The 17,247-nt window shown below is 54.1% G+C and overlaps 2 protein-coding genes across 4 annotated transcripts; one reads left to right on the top strand and one right to left on the bottom strand.

Annotated features, from left to right (window-relative positions):
- Positions 1-2,351: 2,351 nt before the first annotated feature.
- Positions 2,352-10,062, top strand: LOC119301100 (probable diphthine methyl ester synthase). 2 transcript variants are annotated; one of them, XM_037577998.1, is made up of 7 exons: positions 2,352-2,576; positions 2,690-2,814; positions 3,371-3,600; positions 4,155-4,194; positions 4,375-4,466; positions 9,530-9,728; positions 9,843-10,062. In XM_037577998.1, exons 1-6 carry the CDS (start codon positions 2,427-2,429, stop codon positions 9,712-9,714), a joined length of 822 nt encoding a protein of 273 aa, XP_037433895.1. In that variant the 5' UTR covers positions 2,352-2,426; the 3' UTR covers positions 9,715-9,728; positions 9,843-10,062. The 2 variants fall into 2 exon arrangements, with proteins under 2 accessions (XP_037433895.1, XP_037433894.1); XM_037577997.1 differs by having other exon boundaries at positions 9,530-9,920.
- Positions 10,063-10,092: 30 nt separating this feature from the next.
- On the bottom strand, positions 10,093-13,665 carry LOC119301099 (protein IQ-DOMAIN 14-like). 2 transcript variants are annotated; one of them, XM_037577996.1, is made up of 6 exons: positions 13,418-13,665; positions 12,813-12,922; positions 12,403-12,720; positions 12,100-12,330; positions 11,004-11,135; positions 10,093-10,895 (listed from the first exon to the last, which is right to left on the bottom strand). In XM_037577996.1, exons 2-6 carry the CDS (start codon positions 12,894-12,896, stop codon positions 10,230-10,232), a joined length of 1,431 nt encoding a protein of 476 aa, XP_037433893.1. In that variant the 5' UTR covers positions 12,897-12,922; positions 13,418-13,665; the 3' UTR covers positions 10,093-10,229. The 2 variants fall into 2 exon arrangements, with proteins under 2 accessions (XP_037433893.1, XP_037433892.1); XM_037577995.1 differs by lacking the exon at positions 13,418-13,665 and adding an exon at positions 13,240-13,381.
- Between the last annotated feature and the right edge of the window lie 3,582 nt (positions 13,666-17,247).

Consider the following 17,247-nt stretch of genomic DNA (forward strand, 5'->3'; position numbering starts at 1 on the left):
TTGGTCGCCGTCGCGTCGCCAGGGAAGTGCTCGGCCATCGGATGGGGTTGGGGAGAGAGGGGAGGGGAGGAACGTCGGCGGGCGGCTGCGCACGGGAGAGAAGCAGAGCTCGGTGGCGGCTATGGGCTGGTGTGGCCAGAGGCGAGGGGGAGGCGCTGGTTTTATAGCCCCACGCCATGTGTATGCGTGGCAGGAGGGAAGGCATCGCCCGTGAGGAATCAATGGCAAGGCTGACCGGCGGCAGCCTTGCCATTGGTTCCCCGCGGGAAACCGAGGCGTTCTGAGGACGGCGAGGCGCGTGTCGCTGACTTGGCCGGCCCGCGGCTCTTTCGCGTCAAAACGCTCGCCCCGGTGCCCCCGGACGCCTCCAGCGCGCCGGGTTCGGTCTGGGTCCGCTGGCGCTAGTTTCGACCTAAACTGGCGAAAAACAACCTCCTAAAACGCGATTGGGCCGATTTATGGGTCCAACGCTGAAAATCGTCTGGGAAGGGCTTATTAGAGCATCTCCAGCCGCGCCCCCAGGAAGGCCTCCCCATGCGATTTTTTCGCGCCGGCGCCGAAAAAACGGCCCAGTCACGCCCCCAGGAGCCCGATTTTCGCCGGCCCGGGCCAAAATCAGCGCCGGCGGACCCAGACCGAACCCGGCGCGCCGGGGGGCGCCCGGGGGCGCCGGGGCGAGTGGTTTTGGCGCGAAAAAGCCGTGGGCCAGCCGCGTCAACGACACCGCGCCTCGTCTTCCCCTAACGCCTCGGTTCCCGTGGGGAATCAATGGCAAGGCTGCCGCCGTCGGTCAGCCCTGCCATTGATTCCTCACGGGCGGCGCGTCATGAGACGGCGCGCTGCCGCCTCCCCTCCCTCGCACGCGTACACACGGGCGCGGCGCGGCTATATAAGCTGGTTGCCTCGCTCGCCTGTGGCCACACCAGCCCAGCCCTCGCCACCGAGCTATACCTCTCCCGAGCGCCGCCGCCAAGCCTTCCCCTCTTCCGAGCGCCGCCGCCCAGCCCCTCCCCTCTCTCCTCCCCTCCCCGATGGCCGAGCGTTTCCCCGGAGACGAGGCGGCGACCAACGGCTTCGGCCGCCGCACGCTCCGCGAACAGGAGTCCTGGCTCCTATTCCAGGCGAACATCCTGGCGGCGCCGGACATGCGCGCCGGGCCGACGGGCTGGAGGCTCAGCAATGGGGGAGTGCCCATTCCCCCATTGCCTGACGCCGTGGCCAAACCCGCCTACTTCACCGAGGAGGTCGACGTCGTGCGTGCCTCCCTCACCGCCGCCCAACTCTCCCTCCCCCAGTACGGCGCCGACAACCATGCGGCTTGGGCGGCGTACTTCGAGCGCCGTCAGCAGCAGCGGATGGCGTCCACCAACGGCGCGACAGTGGTCGGCGGCCTGAAGAACAGCGAGGGGCACCACCTGTGGTGGGGCGTCCCCGGTCGCACACTCGAGGGTGTGTTGACGCACCTCGAGGGCGGCAACGACCCGCCGTTGGTGTACCCCCCGGCGAGGGTGGCCGCCCAGGCGCACCACCGACACGACGGGCCATGGGCGCCAAGGAGGTTCGGCTCCTCCTCTTCTTCCTCCTCCTCGCGCTCTTCCTCGCACTCCTCCGGCACTCCGGCGCTGCTCGGCGTCAAGGCCGAGCCCGCGGCGGAGTCGCCGCTCGGCCGGCACACTCGCAGCGCCGGCGTCGTCATCAACGAGGCCGGCCGGTGTGCCTCCTCGTCGGCTCCTCCTCCGCGCTTCGTCAAGCCAAAGACGGAGCCGGGGCTCGCGCCGGTGAAGGCAGAGCCGGGGCTCGCCGCCGTGAAGACGGAGCACGGCGAGGTCGAGCGCGACGATGACGCGACCCTTGAATGGGCACGCCAGGACTCCCTCAAGATGGCGATGGAGCGCCAGTGCGCCGCCCTGCAGCGCTTCGCGGAGCGTCGCCGGGGCCGCGACGAAGGAGGAGTCGTCGTCATCGACGACGCGCCGCCGCCGCCACCAGTCCGCCATGGCGACGCTGGGTCCAGCAGGGGCGCCCACGTCAAGGAGGAGAAGGCCGACGACAAGGATGGCGGCGACGACGGCGACTCCTCAGTGTTCAACCAGTTTCTTTTAAATTAGTTTATTATATATTTGCTATGTAATGAAAATCGGCGAACTTTGTCCAAATATATGTTCAAGTTGGCCGAAATTTGTCGTGTTTAGCCGGACTTCGCCGAACTGTGTCGAAATTTGCTATACTTTTTTAAATTTTTAAACGCGTCTGGGGCAACTCTGAGGCAGGCGGCTGGGGCCAACTCGCCCAGATCCATTTTTTGCACCGGCTCACCCCAGCTCGAGATGGTATAATTGTTTGGCTTTGAGAGTAGTAGACGGCGAGTCGCCAGTTTTCCCCCACCTGGAGACGACAGAGCACGGAGAAAGCGAACGACCGCGGCGATGCTCTACATAGTCGGCCTCGGCCTCGGCGACGAGCGCGACATCACGGTGCGGGGGCTCGACGCCGTCCGCCGCTGCGCCAAGGTCTACATGGAGGCCTACACCTCCCTCCTCTCTCTCGGCCTCGACCCCGCCTCGCTCGCCAACCTCGTGCGTTTCTCTCTTCTCTTGGATGGCCACCACCTGTTCGCGCAAATGTCTGCGCGGCCGAACCAGGGTAAGTGGTCGTCCCTCATCTCCCTTTGCTGCTCGTTTGTTTGCAGGAGAAGATGTACGGCAAGGAGATCACGGTCGCCGACCGCGAGATGGTAGAGGAGCGCGCGGACCAGATGCTGAGCGAGGCCGCGGAAGCCGACGTCGCCTTCCTCGTCGTCGGCGACCCGTTTGGGTAATGGTTGCTACGCTTTCTTCCGGTATTTGGATTGGCTCGCTCTGTTGGGTCGTGCGCGTGTAGGATATGTGTGCTCATTTCTATTTTTTCAGAGACTTCGATATTGTGCGATTCTGTTCAGTGTGCTATTGGCAGTGCGCTCATTTGCTCGTATGTGGATGCTCGTGTGGTCAATTATTTATACTAATAATGATCTGGTTGTGTTTTGCATAAGTATTTGGTATCAATTCTAGACTTCTTTTAGGGAAACAAGCAACTCCCTCATCCCACACGCAAGCATGTTTTTGTGCATTTGTGTATATATGCACTTATTTGCATGCGCCTTTAATCAAACAGACTGTACATTTATATATGTGTATCCATGCTATTTATTTTCTTTGTCCATTCACATGTTTGCCCTGGATGCATGATCCTGTTTTTTGTACATGCCATTGTGTAAGCTAAGTGTGTGGACTTTCTCCCATGTGTCATTTTCTTGTTGTATTCACAGGTTTTTATATTAGTTTAATAAGTCAAACGTTTAACCTGCACATGATTGTGATGAAATTTGCAGGGCGACCACACACACTGATTTGGTTGTTCGTGCCAAGAACATGGGGGTAGAGGTTAAGGTTATCCACAATGCATCTGTCATCAATGCTATTGGCGTTTGTGGGTTGCAACTTTACCGCTATGGAGAGACCATCTCTATACCTTTCTTCACAGAGACATGGAGACCGGACAGTTTCTATGAGAAAATTCAGAACAGTCGTCGACTTGGCTTGCATACTCTTTGCCTACTAGGTTGGTATTGCTTTCTTGAACCATGCAAACAACATTTAGCACTTGGTATTCCTGAGATTAACCATGACAGGCTGAGACACATGGCATGTCTGACTGTTAATATTTCTCTTCATGATATTGGGTCTTCGTTCTTTTTATGAAAAATGCACAAATGCTCAACATATTTATATACCGTGACAAGATTAGGATATAATTCTGATGACTGTGTGACATTATTAGACAGTTGCGTATTTCCTAGTCACTGTTTCTTGTAATAGTGAAATTATTATCACTTTGTCTGCAAGTTATGATATAATTCTGATGAATATACGCCATTACTAGTCATTTACACATTTCCTAGTCATGGTTTCTTGTAATTTAACAGCAACTGGCGCTCCTCCAATCACTTTGTTTGCAAGTTAAGATATACTAGTTCTGATGATTTGAACGTACGGCAAATTTGTTTTCAGTACTAGTCCTCATACTACTACTACCACTTTATCGGCTACTGCTAATGGGGCTTGGTTAGGGGTTCTTGTTATCAGATAACTTAGTAGTTCTCTTATCCAATGCAGACATCCGTGTTAAGGAGCCAACACTTGAGTCCTTATGCAGGTAATTTACGTATTATCTATCTTTGTAGTATGTTCTCGTGAATAACAAAATATTTCTAACGAGAATTAGATATGCACTAGAGATCTCTTGTCTATGCATTCTCCTCCCAAAGACTTGCTCAATGTTGTGTGATGTAAGTAGTCTTTTGCCATTTTGTATAATTGAGATGTTTGCTTTCAGAGGAAAGAAAGTGTACGAACCAGCAAGATTCATGACCGTGAACACTGCAATAAGTCAGCTTTTGGAGGTGGAGGAACTGCATGGGGGATCTGGTATTTTCTAGTGTTTGTTAACTTATTTTCCTACGAGTTAGCTTTATTTGGAACATTCTGATCAATGTCACAACCTGATAAGAGCATCTCTAGCAGATCCACAAAAATCCGGTACTGCAAAAATCATTTTAGGGTTCCCACGAAAAGTCGAAAACGATTTTGCAGGAACGTGAAGGCCCCGGCGGAACAGATCCTGTAAATCTCGTACTGCAAATTTTAAAACATCTTCAGCTAGAAAATAGTTCAACACAACCATAGTGCATACATAGCAAATTAAACATCTTCGCGCTACAAATTAAACATAAAGTCGACGGTCACTCGTCGACGCCGAGGTAGAGCTTCACGACAGACTTGTGGAGCGCGTTGGCGAGGTCGGCCTCCTCCTTGGCAACGGTGAGACGGTCGGCGGCACCTTCTTCTCTGGCCGCCAAAGCCTTCTCCGCTGCGACGAGCTACACATCGTCCTCTTGGCAACTTTGAAAATGCGGAAAGAGTTGGTCGTGGATGATAGGAGCTGGGATCCTACCAGTTCTAGCCCTTAGGTTGTAGGGATGGAAGGGAGGATGGCGAGGGACTGGGCGCGGGCGGCCAGTCGGCGCCGTGGCCGCGCGACGAGAGGAGGAGGAGGCAGGGTGGCGGCTAGGGTTTTAGGGTTCCGGCTCCTGAAGGGAGCCGGGCAATAGTTATGACTTAATTCCAAAAGGTGGCCTTACAAGTGTTTATATAATCCTCGAAGTGCTAATAAAAATAAAGATAAGTTGGGCTAAGCCCCTAACTAGACCCGCCATTGGGCCTCCGCCGGCTATATGAGACGCCGGTCATAACATCTCTTCCCGCCTGCACAAACAGCTCATCCTCGAGCTGGAAGTCTGGAAAATGCTGGCGGAACTCCTGGAGCCGCTCCCAAGTGGCGTCCTCCTCCGGAAGGCCTTGCCATTGGATCAACAAATGCCACACGCCGCGGCGCTATTGGGCCTTCAACACTTTCGCTGGGTCCGGAAGAAGACGCCCATCGGAGGTTGGAGGAAGCGCTGGCGCAGCCAGGGTGGCTCACCGCGGAAAGGCTTGAGCAAGCCCACATGGAAGACATCATGGATGCACGCGCCGGCCGAAAGTTGAAGGCGGTAGGCGACCTTGCTGATGCGTTCCACCATCGAAAATGGGCCCGCGTAGCGAGGGCCCAGCTTGCGCTTAGCGCGCGGATCCAGCGACTGTGTAGAGCGGTGAAGGAGCCACAACCACACCCAGTCGCCCACCGCAAACTCCGCCTCGCGGTGGTGGCCGTCATAGTACTTCTTGGACAACTGCTGGGCCTGGAGTAGACGCTGGCGCACCTCGGTAAGGATCTTGTCCCTGATGCAGAGAAGGTCGCCAGCTGCCTCCGTGCGGGCCGTCCCGGGGTCAACCGGTAGGATGAGTGGTGGAGGGCGACCATAGACGACCTCAAAAGGTGTGGCGCGCAGGGCGGAGTGGTAGGAGGTGTTGTAGTAGTACTCCGCCCACGAGAGCCAGTCCACCCAAGCTCGGGGACGATCACCTGTAACACAGCGCAAATACATAGCAATCACCTTGTTGACCACCTCGGATTGGCCATCCGTCTGGGGGTGGAATGCCGTATTGAGGCGTAGTTTCACGCCGCCATCCGGAAGAGATCCCGGCAGACATGACGAGTGAACACCGGGTCACGGTCGCTGACGATCGAAGAGGGGAACCCGTGGAGGCGGACGATGCCGTTGAAGAAGGCACGCGTCACGGAGGCGGCGGTGCAGGGGTGGCCGAGCGCGATGAAGTGTGCATACTTGGAGAAGTGGTCGACCACCGTGAGGATGACGGACTTGCTTCCCACCTTGGGAAGGCCCTCGATGAAGTCCATGGAGATGTCGGCCCAGACCTGAGATGGCACCTCAAGGTCTATAGTAGGCCCACCAGCCGCAGTGTCTCCGTCTTGTTGCGCTGGCATGTCATGCAAGACCGCACCTAGTCTCGCACCAGCGCCTAGTTGCCGGGGATGTAGAAATCTGCCCGGAGACGGTGGAGGGTCTTCTGCACGCCCTCGTGACCGACCGAGTGGGCTAGCACCAGGGCCTGGTGACGGAGGTCGCCGTGATCCGGTACGAAGAGCCGACGCCCGTGCAGGACCAGGCCATCTGCCAAGCGCCACGGCTCCTCCAGGTCGCCGGCGTTGAGGCGCTGCCGAAGGAGCCGCGCATTTAGAGCGCTCGCAATGCCCTGGCGGATGTTGTCGATGAGGGCGAAGGAGGGCCTAGAGCGGATGCAGAGGGCTGCGCCCGCGGGCCCGTCCGTGTCGGTGTCGTGGTCGGCGTCGCGGCGAGACAGTGCGTCGGCCACAGTGTTGAGGCGGCCCGGACGGTACTCGACGGTGAAGTCGAAGCCAAACAACTTGCTGATCCACTGATGTTGCGGCACGGTGGAGAGGCGCTGGTCCAACAAGAACTTGAGGCTGTAGTGATCGTGCGAATACGGAATGGCCGCCCCCACAAATATGGCCTCCAGTGGCGCACCACCTGCACCAAGCCAATGAGCTCCCGCTCGTAGGCCGCGAGCTTGTGGTGGCGTGCTGCGAAGGACCTGCTGAAGAACGCGAGTGGCCCGTCACCCTGATGTAGGACGGCGCCAAACCCCACGCCCTAGGCGTCACAGTCCACCACGAAGAGCTTGTCGAAGTCCGACATCTGGAGGACCGGCCCCGTCGTGAGCGCCTGCTTGAGGGACGTGAACGCCTCGGTTGCCTCAGTATCCCACGAGAAGGCGTCGCAATTGTAGCACAACCCCTGACGGCGGCGCTTGAGCTGCTCGGTCGGGGTGAGCCGGCGGAAATGATGCGTCGCGGGGGCCTGAGCCGGACGTCCCGCCGCTGGTGGTGTCGGTGGCGGCCGGGCGGTCTGTCGGGCGCCCCGGGACGGTGACGCCTGCTGCATGGCCACCGCGCGCCGCTCGAAGGTGCGGGCATAGTACATGGCCGTCTGGAGGTCCTGTGAGCCCTGCATCTCCACGTCCACGCGGATATGATCCGGCAGACCGCCAACAAAGAGCTCGGCCTGCTGGCGAGCCGTGATGCTGGGCGCGTGGCACGCCAGGGCCTGGAAGCGGTCGGCGAAGTCCTGCACCGAAGAGGTGAAGGGTAGGCGCCCAAGCTCCGCCAGCCGGCTCCCGCGTACCGGTGGCCCGAAGTGTAAGAGGCAAAGCTCGTGCAAACGCTCCCACGGAGGCATGCCGCCCTCATCCTGCTTGAGGGCGTAATACCATGTCTGTGCGGCGCCTTGAAGGTGGTAGGAGGCGATCCAGGTGCGGTCGGACGCGAGCGTGCGTTGCCCCTTGAAAAACTGGTCGCACTGATTGAGCCAGTTCAGGGGGTCCACTGTGCCGTCGTAGGTGGCGAACTCGAGCTTGGAGAAGCGCGGCGGTGTCTGGCCATGGACGGTGGAGGGGTACACCTCATCGGTGCGAAGCAGCGAGGACGACAGCGGCCCACCTTGGAACAGGGGCCCGTCGACGCCGCCGTAGGGGTCGGCGGAGCCCGAGGCCCTGCCGAACTGGATGGCCGAGGATGGCACCGGCGGGGACGACACGTGTGGCTGTCCGGAGGCTGTCGTGTAGACCGGCTCGAGGGACCCGGCGAGCCAGGCCGATAGCGGTGATGGCGATGGGGGAAACTGGACCTGGTGGACGGGCACCCCCGGAGCCGTCGTTGGGGCACCCTGGGTCGCGGCCGGCGGCGGCTACAACTGCTGGTGCGACAGCGCCACGGTGGGCGCGACATGGGGCTGTTGCTGCGGCTGTATGGTGGAGGCGCCGATGTGCGCCGCGGGTGGCGGCTGTTGCGCGGCGGGAGCGAAGGGCGTCGCCGAGGGGTGCGGCGGTGGCGCGGTGGCGAAGGGCCTCGGCGGCTGCGGCCCGTAGTGGCTGGCGAGAAAAGTGCGGATGCCCGCGACCGCCTGGGTGAGGTCTCGGAGGACAGCCGTCATCTCCTCCGGGGTGTAGACGACAGGGGGAGGGGGGCGAGCGGCGGAAGACATCGGCCCCGACAAGGACGGCGCCCTAGCCGCGGAGGTGGCCGGCGGCGAGGTGGTGGTCGGCTGCGGTGGAAGCGTGGTGGTGGGAAGAGGTGCAGACATGATCGATCCCGAGACAGCTGATACCAGATTGATAGGAGCTGGGATCCTACCAGGTCTAGCCCTTAGGTTGTGGGGATGGAAGGGAGGATGGCGAGGGGCTGGGCGCGGGCGGCGGCGAGAGGAGGAGGCAGGGGGCGGCTAGGGTTTTAGGGTTTCGGCTCCTAAAGTGAGCCGGGCAATAGTTATGACTTATTGCTTAATTCCAAAAGGTGGCCTTACAAGTGTTCATATAATCCTCGAAGTGCTAATAAAAATAAAGATAAGTTGGGCTAAGCCCCTAACTAGACGCGCCATTGGGTCTCCGCCGGCTATATGAGACACCGTTCATAACAGTGGAGCTCGTGGAAGCCGGCCCAAGGGCTATGCCCGCCGCTCCGGGAGAGCCGGCCGTGGTTGTGCGCTTGCTTCGAGCGCCATGGCTCAACGGCGGGCCGGCTGGAGCTGCTGGCCTCTGCGTCGTGCCGTGGGAGCTTGCGGAGGCGACCCGCCATGGCTGCCACACCCTCCAGCGCCACCGGCCATCGAGGAGAAGGAAAAAAAGGAGAGAAGCGGCGGAATTTGTCGCCGGGGTTGGGGAGGTCTAGCGGTGGCACGGGCGGATTGCGGCGGAGGGGATAGGGTTTGCTAACCCTAAAACCCGGCCAACCCCGTACATATAGCTCCAGAGGGGTGGATTTGTGGGCCGCCTGTAAATTTTTTATGGGGCCGGGCTTCGTTTAGTGGATCTGTTCAGGCCCAAAAAAACGGAGATCCTGCAAAACGGATGGAATTTTAAGGGCCGGCGAGCTTTTGCGGGATCTGCTAGAGTTGCTCTAAATTCTGCAACAATGATATTCTTAAGGGTGCTTTAGATGTTCTGTTTACTATATATATTAAACTGAGTCTTACTGCAAAATGAACATTAAAAGATGATCTATCTATTTCCAGCATATGGTCCAGATTCGCTATGTATGGGTGTAGCTCGCCTTGGAAGCGATGATCAGAAGATTGTGGCTGGCCCCATGAAGAAACTACTAGATGTTGATTTTGGACCACCCCTTCACTGTCTCATTATAGTGGGAGAGACTCACCCTGTGGAACAAGAGATGCTAGAATTCTACATGATCAAGTAGTGATGAGCTTTCGTGTGAGTTTCACTCCTTCCCTCACTGAAGAAAATCTATGGTTATTAAAAGGGATCTTTACACCTTTTGCTGTCACCAATGTTCACTCATTGTCTATTTATGTCCTACATTATTAGATGAGGAACTTGTAGTCTAGATGCACGGTCCCCATATGGAGAAAAGAAGCTCTCTTGAAGCGTTGATGTTTGCTTGCACTCGAAGTGTCCACCAGGAGTTTGCTGCTGGATCAGCGGCTACTCATATACCGAATAGACCTCGAGAGATATTGTTACTTATTCACAAACGTTGATCAGAATACTAGCTGCTATTGCAAGGTCATCACTGAATTCTCTTGTTCTTCCATGTTGTATGTGCACACGCCCATCATTTTGAAAGTTCGCAGATCCATATTGCATTAGCACAGCACGGTCAGTTTGAGAAGGTTTCCATGGTCAGACCCAGAGAGAGAGCAAGGCCGCCAAACAAGGCAGCACTGGTCACATTACAAAGAAGTTCGTTTGTGTCTAGCGAATAGGGGTGTAGTGCTCCATCTGGATCTGGTGCAGCGCGGCTTCAGAGCCGAAGCTGTGGCGGCTCGGGGACCTCCTGGAGCGGATCCTCGACGGCGTCATCGGTCCCCCCTTGACGCGCGGCGAACGCTGCGCAACCGGCGGCCTGCTGGAGCGAGCAAAGCCCATGTCGCTGGCGATGGACGGCATCGGCGACATGGACGGGATGGGTGACATGAGGCGGTCGGCGAAGCACTGCTCCGAGTATGCGTCGGATGGCACGGCGAAGCGCTCCTTGGGCGTGCTCATGGACCGGAACTTGGCCTTGGCGGACGCCGTGGACGCCATGTACCCCGGGAAAGCCACTGCCGGCGAGCAGGCCTGCAGCCCATCGTCGATGCTCCCCCTCCCTGGCGTGCGCCTGGCGCGGCCGAAGGACCGCCTGGACGAGTAGCCGAGCCGCCTGCCGTAGCCGTCGTCATCGCGGTCGTCGTCGTCCTCGAGGCAGGCAAGGGAGTCCCTGGAGCGAGGCGGCGGCGGGTGGGGGTGGGTGACCACGTCGACGGCCACGTCCTTGTCGAAGGGCTGCGAACCGACCCACTCCTCCAGCCAGCTCCAGCGCTGGTTGAGCGTCTCCATCTCGTCCCTGGACATGGGCTGCCTCCTGATGCCGATCTTCTCCTGCCATGCATGCACGCCAGAGTTTGTTTTGTTTGTCAGCCACAGTTCGTGCGTCCATCCCGGAACGGAATGTTGACACTTGAGAGATTACTGGAGTAGGAGTATTACGTTTTGGATGGAGGCGTACTGCAGCGCGCGCACGCGCTTGATGGCGGCTTCCTCCCTGCTCCTCATCACGGCGCCCATCTCTTCCTTGGAGAGGGTGCTGCCGTCCCACCCCCGGCTGCTCTGCTGCTGCTCCTGCACGGCACACCACACGGCATGAGGAGAGGAGGAATAACGAAATATACTCCAACTGTAGCAGTACTGCACATATTCGTTCCAGGACACGGCTTTGCTTCAGCGACGGGACGGGACGAGATCAATCATTTCCCCCGGACGGCACACGACACGGCATGAGGACGCAGCAGTATTTTTCACGGCGGTCGAAATATGCGATCTCGCTTTTCCTTTCACTGTAGTACTACTTGCACTAGTACTATTCTCGGATCTGTACGACTGCTTGAGCCTCCTGTCCTGGTGGGCCGATTTTTACCGGCTACGTACTACAGTAGTATTACCTCTGTAAACAAATGTTTTAATGATCTAAAACGTCTTATGCTTATTTACAGAGGGAATAGTGCTTTGTACTATATTATATTTGCGTGATGATAATGCAGAGCGTTTTTTTTTTGTTGAAACGGGGCATAATGCAGAGCGTTAGATCCGTAGAATGATACGCGATGCAATGGCGTACTGCAAGCAAGTCGGCACATTTGGGCTCTACGCTACAGGCTACCAACAAACCGCGGACACACCACGTGCCGAAACGCAAGTGAATAATGTGGGCAGGCAGAGGCAGCGCACATTCGACTCGACAGGCACATGAACACCAACATCCTTCACATGCGTATGCATGCATGCGTGTACGTACTAGAACTAGTCACTAGTGGTCCACATCCACATCAGGAGGAGGAGGAGGAGGATGTCAAAGCAAAGCTGCAGCAGCCAGCAAGCAAGGAGACACATCGACGACGTGACCGCTGCCAACTTTAACCCGCATCACATGCAGATCCAGCCGCAGCCGCATGCATGTGCGTCGCAAATCATTCGCACGTTCATTCACACCGGCCGGCAGGCGATCGATCGACCAGGCGCCGCAGAGTGACCAGTGAGTGAAACATTTATTTATTTTCTCGAGAAAAAAATGAGCTGTGGAACTTACTTGCAGCGCGGCGGCGTACAGCTCCCGGCCTCTCCTCAGCAGGGCGTCCATGCCGTCGTGGGAATGCTCCTGCTCGTGCTCGACGTCGGCCCTGGCGCGCTGCCGGGCCTGGATCTTCACCAGCGACTCGAGGCCCCGCAGCGTCGTCGCCGTCTGCCGCCGCACCGCCTGCCCGCGGATCACCGCCTGCAACCTCACCAGGCCCTTGAGCGCGCGCAGTGCCCTCCGCGCCTGCGCCCACAGCGACAGCGTTACTACAGGACACGGCCAGCTTTAATTTTCTTGCCCAACGAGAATGCTTACGAGGTATCCGCGGTAGGCTGACTGAATCGCGACGGCGGCGAACAGCTCGTGGCCGGAAGACGCGGGGTCCTCACGCGCCGGCGCCGGCGAGGGGGGTCCTGTGAGGCGGACCACCTCCGCGGCCGCGTGGGCGGCCGCGACGGCCGCCTCTGCGGCCGCTGCGGAGGCGAGCGCGACCGCCACCGCGTGCTTGCTCTGCTCCTCCTCCGCGTGCCTGATCTGAATCTGACCCGTCGCCGGCTCCGGCTCCGGAGCTGGCAGGGCAAACGAGTGCTGGGTCTTGAGCTTCCCTACCAGCCATCTCTTGCTCTTCACCTTCTGCAAAAAAGGAGAAAATCTTGCACCATGGAATCACCCGTAATTTTACATGAATTTTCCGGAGATTACAAGAAACAAGATTGGGACGATACCTTGTCTGGCTTGGGTTTCTGCTTGGGCTCGGAGATGAAGAGCCTCTTGATGCGCTCGAACCACCCCTTCTTCTTCCTCTCCATTCTTCTGTCTATCTGCTCTGGGATGTCTGGAACAAGGGGAAACAAACCACCGTTCAGCCGAAATGTATAGAAGCCACGAGGATTGGCGGTGGATCATATGTCTCAGTCGTACGATCTACGGAGATGTTGGGAAAAGGCCTAGCAGGATGGCTCTTTGCTGGAAACGCGAGTCACTGTCCATGCGCAAATCAAGAAAGAGCACGAGAAGAAATGTAGAGCATGGGATTTGGGCTTTCTCATGTCTTGTCTTTTCCAAGATAAGAAACCAAATCAAACCGTGGAGAACTGTGAATCATTTTCGGAAACAGGATTTCGATGCAACAAATCAGAAGCGAGGTCGCACCACACGCGAACAATACAATGATGGGGACCTGCTCGCATTGCATCTGAATTCTGAACCGAACAGAGCATCCGGAGCACTGGGAGAGAAATGCAACCAATATACGGAGGAAGGAACAAAGGGGGCGAGCAGAGAGAGATGTAGATGGAGAAGAAAAGGGAAGTGAATTCCAAGTACGTACCTTGTAGGGGAGTGTGCAGTGATCCAAGAGCGCCTCAGTCTCTTAGCAGCTTCTTGTGGAGCTGATGGCAGAGAGGGAGGGGTGGCCTCATGCAGGCAGATCAGAGTCGTGCTCGCCACATGTGGGAACCAAATTCCAGTGGGGAGCCAGCAATTAGTCGTGAACCCCACATGTGTGAGAACGAACTGAGGACACACAGTCTCTCTCCGAGTCCACTGTTTATATAGGAACAGGATGGCCCATTTGCAACCTGCCCTTTGAGAATTGGTGGCAAGGTGTGAAAACTGATGTCAGGTATATATATCATATTCTGCAAGAAACAAAGAAAAATCAGTGCTATTTTGCACAACCCAGAGCCGTCACTCTTTCCCTTCCCATGTCTCCATTTTGTTAACACAGTACAGACGCAGACAAATTCGTCACATGCGTCTTTGTGGTCGACGGTAACGTCTTCTCTTATTAAACGCACGTCGCCAATTACAGGTTGTTCGTGTGTCTCCGTTTTTTTGGTTAATAATGTGTTTTGCATCGGTTTGTGGTAGTACAAACAATCCGGTGGGTGCAACTTGACAAATAAACAATGGGATGAAAGGACGCAGGAGAAAAGGGAAAGCTCCCTTTACAATTGCACGGCTGTAAAGGCATGGATCAAGGTCTGTTTTGTGGGCACTGTGTCTGGGAGAAGATCTGATCATATAACACTTTGTGGTCACCGACCGCTGGTTTGGAGATCTGATCAAGAAACATAGGGTATGCTGATTTTATTCATTCTGGAACCGAAAGAGAATACTTAATTAGGACGAAAGGACATATGTTCACAACACTACAAAACGAATGAAGATAAAATTCTATACACAAATATATTTAAGGTAGTAACAAATTATTGCATTCTGTAATAAAAAGGGTTACCATCGGTAAGTACAGACATATAGCTTAGGGGCCCCGAATTTGGCACTCAAGTCGTTCCTCGGTAGGCACTCGAAAGGGATAATGACGTACCCACAAAGTAGAGCATTTGGATGTTACACGAGCCTGTAACAGTAGGGTCACCATGTTATTCGAGCCTGTAACAGTAGTACCCATAAACTATTTTCGATTGGAAATACTAACTAGCGAACGTTCTCTACGAGGGGGATGGCAAGCGAATGTTTTCTAATGGCATTTTTAGGTGGTAGGAGATGGAAATTTCTGCCCATTTTTGCTGCAAATTTTTCTTCTTTTAATGCCATGCGTCTCTGAAGAAATTGCCATGCGTCTATGAAGAACCGGCTAGAAAAACGTTCGAAATAGCCACCCATCCCAGTGAATATTGGCCAACTATTCGGTTTCTTTTTGATTAATCTCGACCAGAACTCATGAAATGTCGGCAAATTTAGATTAGATTTGAATCTAATCAAAATTTTGAAGTGATTAATATTTCGGTACCCACCGGTACATTACAAAATCTTCTTCAAGTTTTTTTTTCCTTTTGCCGAAGCACCGGGCATTTGTTCTAGGGGCAGGAACCTATGTACCCTAAAAAGAACATTTATTCAAGGGCTTTGATGGCAAGAAAGAGTACTCATTTGACTTGTTTTCCACAGGACCTCCAGATCCAATCCGCCAATCTAGGTGCGTGGAAAAGGCAATAATACCAGCAACCATGTGGTAGGACCAGCCTCCCACACACAAGTTGTATATCTGAACAATTATTGAAAAGGTTAACTAACTAACTAACGTGGAGAAAAGGAAGAAAAATGCCATCTAGCCCAGATCAGATGCCATACTGAAGGGCGGCTAGTGGTGCCACGGCTGCATCAGCTCCACTACAGACCATGGATCGTGCAGCTAAAGCAGGGGAAGAGTGAGGAAACTAGGAGAGGAGAAGAGGGACATGTCATATCTGCATATACATCACCTCACAAACATCCTCAGAAACAAAGCTTCCGGAGCTGCTCTGCTCTGGTCAGTTTGTTTGATTGTTTATTTATGCACTCCAGTAGTTCTGAGGACCAAGACTTCCTAGTCCCTGCCAATATTCTGCCATTCAAATTATGCAACCCAACAGCGCCCTCGTTACTACAGTGAGTCGAAGCGGATAAATTTCTCAAGTCGTTGGTCTGGCTCCAAGATCCAATGCCAAACTCGGTTGACTTTGAGAGAAGCTGCAATCTTAACCACACCACTGCATCAGGTTTACCGGTTCAGAAACCTAATTTATACTGGACATCAGTTTTAGTACATGACATGAATCCCAGATCCAATGCTTTGATGATGTCCTTTATTCCAATGGGAGCAAGCATTATTTTTTAATTTATAAAGGGCGGTTTTATTAATCCAAATATAGCATCAAGTGAATACAAAGCATGATGATCAACATTCGGCCTCTGCATAGTTAGGAGATACACAACCAAACACCAACAATCGGACAAAATAAAAGATAAAGGCCGATGTTTCAACAACAATAAAGTGTCGAAGCAGGTGTTGGACCGATCCGAAGATTCTGTTGTCATTCATGTTGGGTAAAAACCTCCCTGGTCACCCACTCCAACCACATACACACTGCCTTGAACAATGGTTCATACTATGTTTACTGTAGCATAGACCACATAATTTTGTTTACAACAGAAAATAACCTGCAAAAGGGTGGAATTTTTGCCATTAAACAAAAAACCATTTGTACATAGCTAAACGACCATAATAAGGCATACACTCCCACCCATTATTAGTGATGTAAACCTATTTGGGATTCTATCCAACCAGTGACTACAAATATTGGCAATACTTGTGGGCGGATACAAATTGGACGCTATTTGGATGGTTGACTACATAAAGTGTGCAAAACTTGCACCGGAAAAGAGGTGTTTGATTGTCTCATGATGAGTACAAAAACTACACTTGTTACTTCCTTGCCAATTACGGGCAAAGTTGTCTTTTGTTAGCACAACTTCACTCCATAGATACATATAAAAATCTTGATTTGTAGTGAAATTTCCGAGTTCCAAATTTGGATATTATTCCCCACTGGGATCTCCTTACTCGTAAGTGCACGATACATAGTCAATTGTGAAGGACCAGATGTAGTGTGATTCCAGCGAAAATTCTCCCGCCATTGTGTCAGGTTAATCGGATCAAATCGGGAGATTAGATTTTGCCATGACAAGACACATGGACCAAGCAAATCCCGCCCGTATGATACATTTGAAGGTGATGAACTGAGCACATCTCAAGCATATCATTTTTTTATCATGTACAATGCAATACAAGGCTGGATATTATTCCCAAAGACTGGCATTGCCTATCACTTGTCCTCCCAGAAACGTATCTCCGATCCATCCTTTATCGCGAAAGATCCAAAGTGGAAAATATATTTATTTACCGCCATCAGACCAGGCCAGAAGTGTGATCTGCATGTTTCAATGCATTTCACGTTCAATACATTTCAAGGAAGGTGGAACAAATTCTTCTTGAGAATCACTGATTTGCCGCACAAGTAGGGAATCATTTTTTATCCTTAAATCATGATGAACCACTTTCAATTTCTCTAGATCTTGCTTTATTTTGAGGAATTTAAAATGAAGCTTATCATGATCAGATGAAAGAGCCTCATGGAAATTCCTCAAACTATGACTGAATAATCTTATGTTCATTAGATCTTTTTCGTTTCCTCTATTAGTAAATCTTCTTGCTTACCAAGAGTCCTTTGTTGTATCTTAGCTAGAGAGGAAAGCTTTGAATAACTAGGCTTCTTAAGACCTTCTAATTCATCAGTAAGCAGATCATCAACACTAGAGTCATAAGAGGGGCTCCTTGAGGATACCTTAGAGTCTTTAGCCATGAAGCACATTGTG

The sequence above is a fragment of the Triticum dicoccoides genome, chromosome 5A (genome assembly GCF_002162155.2).
Source record: "Triticum dicoccoides isolate Atlit2015 ecotype Zavitan chromosome 5A, WEW_v2.0, whole genome shotgun sequence".
Taxonomy (NCBI): domain Eukaryota; kingdom Viridiplantae; phylum Streptophyta; class Magnoliopsida; order Poales; family Poaceae; genus Triticum; species Triticum dicoccoides.

What these genes read in the sequence shown, in the direction of transcription:
- LOC119301099 (XM_037577995.1), bottom strand. Translation starts at nt 13,282, where the DNA reads ATGCAATGCGAGCAGGTCCCCATCATTGTATTGTTCGCGTGTG. An exon ending in CAGCCTACCGCGGATACCTC is followed by an intron (nt 12,331 to 12,402) that starts GTAAGCATTCTC and finishes CTGTGGGCGCAG; the next exon opens with GCGCGGAGGGCACTGCGCGC. An exon ending in AGTACGCCTCCATCCAAAAC is followed by an intron (nt 10,896 to 11,003) that starts GTAATACTCCTA and finishes CATGCATGGCAG; the next exon opens with GAGAAGATCGGCATCAGGAG.
- LOC119301100 (XM_037577998.1), top strand. Translation starts at nt 2,427, where the DNA reads ATGCTCTACATAGTCGGCCTCGGCCTCGGCGACGAGCGCGACATCACG. An exon ending in CCGCCTCGCTCGCCAACCTC is followed by an intron (nt 2,577 to 2,689) that starts GTGCGTTTCTCT and finishes GTTTGTTTGCAG; the next exon opens with GAGAAGATGTACGGCAAGGA. An exon ending in GGAACTGCATGGGGGATCTG is followed by an intron (nt 4,467 to 9,529) that starts GTATTTTCTAGT and finishes ATCTATTTCCAG; the next exon opens with CATATGGTCCAGATTCGCTA.